The 6,398-nt window shown below is 61.8% G+C and overlaps 1 protein-coding gene and 3 non-coding genes across 16 annotated transcripts; all 4 read left to right on the top strand.

Moving 5' to 3' along the window:
- Positions 1-1,084: 1,084 nt before the first annotated feature.
- On the top strand, positions 1,085-5,936 carry LOC102894199. Of its 13 annotated transcripts, none has more exons than XM_015592592.2 (5): positions 1,087-1,153; positions 2,211-2,252; positions 2,792-2,964; positions 4,136-4,274; positions 4,565-5,936. In XM_015592592.2, the coding sequence occupies exon 5, from the start codon at positions 4,599-4,601 to the stop codon at positions 5,463-5,465; it is 867 nt and encodes a 288-aa protein (XP_015448078.1). In that variant the 5' UTR covers positions 1,087-1,153; positions 2,211-2,252; positions 2,792-2,964; positions 4,136-4,274; positions 4,565-4,598; the 3' UTR covers positions 5,466-5,936. The 13 variants fall into 13 exon arrangements, with proteins under 13 accessions (XP_015448111.1, XP_015448078.1, XP_015448098.1 ...); XM_015592612.2 differs by having other exon boundaries at positions 1,099-1,153; positions 2,823-2,964; XM_015592597.2 differs by having other exon boundaries at positions 1,112-1,206; positions 4,553-5,936.
- On the top strand, positions 2,049-2,139 carry LOC112482133. Its single transcript, XR_003047204.1, has one exon. It is a non-coding gene; the product is annotated as a small nucleolar RNA SNORD88 (small nucleolar RNA).
- On the top strand, positions 3,962-4,052 carry LOC112482119. The gene has a single exon (XR_003047202.1). It is a non-coding gene; the product is annotated as a small nucleolar RNA SNORD88 (small nucleolar RNA).
- Positions 4,406-4,495, top strand: LOC112482125. The gene has a single exon (XR_003047203.1). It is a non-coding gene; the product is annotated as a small nucleolar RNA SNORD88 (small nucleolar RNA).
- Positions 5,937-6,398: the final 462 nt, after the last annotated feature.

The following is a 6,398-nucleotide window of genomic DNA, read 5'->3' on the forward strand; positions in this document are numbered from 1 at the left end:
AGGGCCCAGCGGGCCGGTCCAGGCCGTCAGTGGGAGCGGGCCCTGACCCCAGGACCTCACAGCCGTGCAGCATCACAGCTGAGCTGTTTGTGCTCAAGAGTTTCCTTCTTCACCCCGCGACTCGCATGAGTGGCTCTTGCTGGTGTTCAATCAGCACCAACGGTCCCACAACAAATTGTTGCCAGTGGCGGCCTCTGGTGAGTGGGTTTGGATGAGAGACCCGCTGTATTTTTCATCTCTGAAAAACACTTACAATCCTGTCACTTGAAAGACACACCTTAGATTGCCAACCCTAACGAGAATCTAAGCCCCCAGGTCTTCGGCCATCTAAACGGGGAAGTGAGCCCCAAATCCGGGCCTGCCTCAGGCGCAGGAGTCCTGTCCCCAGCCCCGCCTCTCTCAGACGGGAGTTTAGGCCCCCTAACTCCCGTCTCCCCAAGAACCGGAGTCCAATCTTCTTGGCCCAATCGGCCGCCGCTGCGACCGCTGTGGCGCCAGCAACTCGAGTTCCTTCTCTTTTGGCTCCGCCCCCACTCGGGGTCCTTCCCCCTGCACGGCCCGCCTTCGGGGCTGTCCACAGAATTGCCTGATGCGCACGACAGCACCATTGCGACGGGGCCACCCTCTCACCCCGCGAGCTCAGCCTCTAACTGTCAGGGGCCTTTCCTGGAACTGCCCCTTGTCAATCTCAGCTCTGGCCCCGCCTCCCGCTCGGCCGCGGGGACCTCCTCCGGGCCGGCCCCGCCCCTTCGGCCGCCGTTCCGACCGCTGTGGCGCCAGCAACTCGAGTTTCTTCCCTTTTGGCCCCGCCCCCACTCGGGGTCCTTCCTCCTGCACGGCCCGCCTTCGGAGCTGTCCACAGAATTGCCTGATGCGCACGACAGCACAACAGGCCCTATATTTCCTTGCTCCTCCCTCTTCCTCTTCCTCTGCCTCCTAGGACAATGTCTCGTCGCCTGTTGTGGAAGATTCTAATGGGACCAGGCATCGTTCCCTCCCCTAAGCACCAAAGCGGGGAGTTCCCGGCACCGGCGCGCGTGCTAGATGCTTCGGGGCGGAGCCCGGACTGGCAGGGGGCGGGCCTTGAGAGCGGCGCGCGCTATAAGAAGGGCCGCACGCCAGGCCCGCGCGTCCTGGCGAGCGTGGGGCTTCGGTGAGCGTCCTCTGGCGTTCGACATCTTTGCGCCTGTGCGACGTGGCTTGCAGGTCTGGGCCACGCGCGCGCGAGTGCGCGCGACGAGGATCTCGCGGGTGCGGCGGGGCGCACGTTGTCGCGTGGATGGGGTCACGGCCTCTGGAAAGGCCCGGCGCGCGCCCTGAGGCGGGGCTGGGGTGGCGGCCGCAGAGGGCGGCGGCTCTTTGCGGGGCGCTCCGGGTCGTGGGACCCCCGCCACCGGGGCCAGCGGGGCCAGCCCGGCCAGCCCGGCCAGCCCTTCCTCGCCGGCACCGCGCCGCGGGCCTCCGCCATCTTGCCCACCTTTCCGGGCGGGCGGAGGGCAGAGCTCGCCTGAGGTGTCCCACGTGATGCGGGCCGGCCACACGTGCGTCTCTCCGGACACCAATCTGGTTCCGATTCCAGGCGGCTGGCGGTTTTGGTCACCCAGGAGAAAGACGGGGGGAGGTAGCGCCAGGATGTCAGGGGGTCGCCAAGAAAGTGGGGTCTCTAAGTGAATTACCGAGTCGGGTCCGAGAGGCTGGTGGAGTTGCCGTTGGAGAAAGCGGACGCGGCCTCCCTCTGTTCACCTTGAGGACCCGTTTCACGGGCGCGCTGGCTTTGCCGCGTTGCCGTGTCACACGTGGAAGGATCTTTCTCATCCTTTCATGATTGGCACGCCCTCTTTTGCCATTGTCCCGTGTGTTCCTTTTCCATGTGCTTCTTTTACTTATTACTGAAATCCTCAAACATACAGGAAATAAGCGTAAGCAATGTTTATTACTTAATGACAATGCCATTGTTAACCCGTAATGTTTCCCAGTCTTTAACTTCTGTTCGCTTGACCTCTGTCCCTGAAGGCGAGTGGCATTTGGACCTGGTGGCAGAGGGACTGGGGCTCCTGTGATGGCCAGCACTGGGCTCTGATCAACCCTGAGGATTCAGTGCCCTCCAAGACCTTTGACACTTGGGGGTCTGAGGGGCCCTGGGTTTGATGTTCTCTGGACCCCCAGACTGTTCCTCTGCCCATCCTCACCAAGTCCTCCCTGTGTTCCAGGTGTGTCTTCAAGCTGAGGGGCCACCCACACCACCCATCTTGGTAAGAATCCTCATCCTCCCTGACCCACCACCCAGGTCTAAAATCTCTTACCCATATTTTAGGTTACTTCACATCAACTATTCCTGGGACCTAATTTATATGCCAATAGTCTTGCTGCGGATTTTCATACAGATCCCAGCTCTGCATGAGCTCGGAGGTGTCAGTCAAGTGATTGCACCCCGGAGCCTCGGTTTGTGTGTCTGTAGAGCTGGCACAATACGCCAGGAGCAGAGTCCGAGTCCTCTGCACAGTTTGGGGGTGAGGGGCTGATGTTTCCTGCCTTCAGAGGGAAGGGGTCAATAAAGCAGAAAACAGACTAGGAAAGAAAGTGTATTTTGTTGTCGTGGGACAGGACTAATCAAGAGTCTGATTTTCAAACTCAGAAGAAAAGAAACAGTGGCTGGCAATGTTATCACTGTCACGCTGTGGGTTTCGTAGACTGGATACAATGTATCCTCCAGCAAAGCTGAGACAGTTTCCCATGAATTATGTGCAAATAAACTGATAGTGATTAAAGCTGCCCTTTGTTGACACTGTAGCCATTGTTACAATGACACAGTGTATCTGCAGGACACCTCGCCAGTGTTTCAAAGACCCAAATCAGAAGATGGGCCCGGAGGCGTGTTACGGGGAAAAAAAAGCAAGCGTTAGCACTAGGACGAGTCTCTCTGCTCCCTGGATGACGCGTGACGACAGCGGCCGCTATGGCGAAGTAGGGTGCAAAGGGGGTTCTCGCGGCTTCCCGCTCTTGCCCACAAGCTCAGTAGGGGAGAAGCAGCTTTCTGTGACAGCCGTGCTCGGGTTTGAGATCATCCGAGCCTTTCGCAGGGGTCGGTGCTCTTTGCCCAAGGTGTCCCGCGGGGCCCTGCGTGTTCACTGCCATCTGAGGGGGTTTCTGGGAAAGGGCAAGAGGAGGGAGGACCAACCAGGTCAGTGCAGGCGAGGGAAGACACAAGGCCACGGACAGTCTCCTGGATGGCGAGGCCGCCCGGTCCAGTGGCTGCCGGCTAGGTGCAGCTCTCAGGTGCCTGAGATGCGGCTAGTGCAACTGGGAACTGGATTTGTACATTTTATTTAAATCTAAATAGTTCAATTGAAGCGTTTGTGCTAGCTAAACGGTAGGGAGCACTTTGCCAGTCTAAGTACTTTCGAGGATTAACACGTCAGATCCTCCCCGGTCCCGATGACAGGCATATATAGCCTGAACCTGGTTCACGGAAGGTTCTGGTGCCGCCGCTTCCCCACGTGACGGAACAGGACTCGCACCGAGGCAGTTGCGTGGGAAAGCGGGCCTGAGGCGCGGGCAGAGCAGGTGTGGGATGTTGGGGCGGGGGCAGGGGACGTACCTCAGAGCTGAGCTGAAACAGGGAGCCCCTTAATCTCACGGGGTGCTGCTCACAGCAACAGCCTGTCTGCCTGGCGAATATTCCCATTTTCAGGGGCGGGGGCTTAGGGTTTAGGTCAGTTGCTGCAGGTCGTAAGAGTGACACAGCAGGGACGGGCCACTGAGGGGCGGTCTTGGGGAGCTGGGGGAAGCGGTCTGGTGTCAGAAGGCAGGCGATGGGGGCTTGCCTCCTAGCACCCCGGGGACCCAGCATTGGTTGTTTTTCCTTCCTGGATCTTTGAGCTATTACCTACGTCATCCCTCTCAGGACTGGCTCTGGGACAAGTGGCTCTGGGACCCGAGGCGGGGTGGGATGAGGCCACCAGGGCCCCCATGATGTCCAGCACTGGGCTCTGATCTCCCCTGAGGACACCGTGCCTCCCGGGACCTTTGACACCCGGGGGTCTGAGGGGCCCTGGCTCTGGAGAGAGGTGGGTGAGGGGCCATGGTTGCCCCGCATCCACTGACCTTCCCTTCCCCCGCTCCTTCCTGTCTGCAGGTGGTTCTTCCTGGCACCAACAGCCCTGCCGTCCCTGTCCCTCCGTGAGAGCGGAAGCAACACCCTCATTTGTACTCAACGGAATGTGTGGCCTGCGTCGCACTGTGAAGGCCAATGCTGTGCGCTCCGGCTGAGCCAGGTACATTCCCAGCGTAAGATTCCTTTGATTTTCAGTGAACTTGTGGATGGAGGACGAGAGGGGGCGGTTCTTGGGGGGCTGGGGTTTGCAGCAAGACATCCTGTGTCAGGAGTTGTGAAGGGCTGTGCTCGAGGCCTCCATGATGTCAGCACTGGGCTCCGACCTCCCATGAGGACACGGTGCGCCCCGGGACCTTTGACACCCAGGGGTCTGAGGGGCCTCGGCTCTGGGGAGGAGCTGGGGATGTACGGCTGTCCCCCCGCCTGATGCTTCTGCGGTTTTGCCAGCAGCTCCTGTGGCAGCGCCCCTCAGGTGGCCGTGACCATGGCGGACAAAGCGCAGGCGCCCACCCAGGCGGGGCCGGGCGACCGCTCCTACACGTACACCGAGCTCCTGGCCATCTCGCGGCGCTTCAGGCAGAACGCCAACGAGCTCATGGTCTCCTGGATCCTGCGGGTGTATGACCAGGGCGGGGCGGCCCTGGCCCTGAATTCGCGGGAGCTGGCGCTGCTGGGCGACCTGACCGGCGACGCCGTCTTCAACTACCACTGCAGGGGCCTGCGGGGCGGCTGCCAGGCGCTGCTCACCTGGCTGCTGCTGGCCTGGCGCCAGCGCTGGGAGTCCTTCGTGCACTGTGAGGCCACCGAGCTGCCCTTCCGGCCCTGGACCACCATGGAGGAGGGCATCCAGCTGGTGCGGGAGCTGGGCATCCTCAAGTGGATCTACGGCGAGTCACACTCGCCCCCCACCCCGGGCCAGGAGCCCCGGCGCCCACCGGAGGACATGCCCTTCACACAGGGCCTGCAGCGGCGCCTGCTGACGGCCGCGCCCTCCGAGCTGTGGTTGTCGCTGGTCAGCCTGCTGGTCAAGGACATGACGGTGCTGCAGGCCGTGATGGAGATCCAGACCATCGCCAGCATCGGCCTGCTCTGGCGCCACAACCAGCCTGGGCGCGTCAAGCTCACGCTGGGGCCCAACCCCACGCGCAAGGACCTGCTGGACTGGCTCCTGCGCCACGGCGTGCCCCGGGAGCGGGTGGACCGGCAGCCCACCAAGGTCCTCCTGGACTTGTACATCAGGGAGGCCAAGCGCGGCCGCAGCCAGCCGGCCCACGCGCCGGCCGAGCAGCCCCCGCCACCCCCCTACTCCGACCAGGCCTGCGGACAGAAGCCACCGGTGCACCGCGACTAGGGGCCCGGAGGGAGCCCGGCTTCCAGGGCAGCCGCCAGCAGGGAGCTGGACCTTGGAGATGCAAAGCCTTAGTCAGCGTCCCGAGGGTCCCCAGCAGGACTGAGGGACCGCCCGCCTGTTTTTGAGCCTCTGCTGGGCATGCCACCCACCCCCACAGCATGTTTGAGGAGCTCAGAAGACTGAGGTGTCCTCGGCCTGAGCTAGTGGCAGGGAGCAAGCTGGCTGGGGCACGGTGGCTCTTAGCGATCCCAGGGCATGGCCTTGTACCTCGTTCAGTCTTACATTCCAGCCCGGGGTGCATGGTGGGTGGCCTCCCACCCTCTGCCCCATGGGCCGCACAGCACCACAGGCCAAGGGGGGAACCCCGTGGCCCGCCACACGAAGGCGTCTGGCATTTGTGCCCTTTTTCTTGATGTTGTTTTTAAACGTTATTTTTACTTAACACTAAACACGAACAGCACTTTGGTTTTAGGGGCGTGCGCTCTTTCCTTACGGCTTGGCGGTGCCCCCCTCTCTCTCTCTCAAAGCAGACTTCTGCTGTTCGCTGCCTGGGTGAGCGGTGGCCGACCCCATCTGGTTTCTGTAGCTGCTCATGTGACTTCCCACTAGTGTCTGTCACGTCTTGGTAAAGGGCATTGGAGCCAAGAGTCACAGCCTTGTGAGGACAGGCAGCCCTAGCAGTCAGTGCTGGGCACACAGGTGCCCGTCAGATGGCGCACGCGTCACCATGCGGACTGTGACTGTTTGGTGCAGTCCCCGTGCAGAGCCAAATCCAGGGCCCCGCCAGGGAGCAGGGCACAGCAGGGCGGGGGAGCCTGCGAGAACTTGGCCAGGTGTCCCCTGGGTCTGTAAGCGAGAAGCTGGGCCTCCTCCCAGGACCGAGGCGTGCAGAGGGCCTTCTGGGGCCTGGCTGTCACCCACGCGAGGCCTGTG

This window comes from Pteropus alecto, unplaced genomic scaffold (genome assembly GCF_000325575.1).
Source record: "Pteropus alecto unplaced genomic scaffold, ASM32557v1 scaffold41, whole genome shotgun sequence".
Taxonomy (NCBI): Eukaryota; Metazoa; Chordata; class Mammalia; order Chiroptera; family Pteropodidae; genus Pteropus; species Pteropus alecto.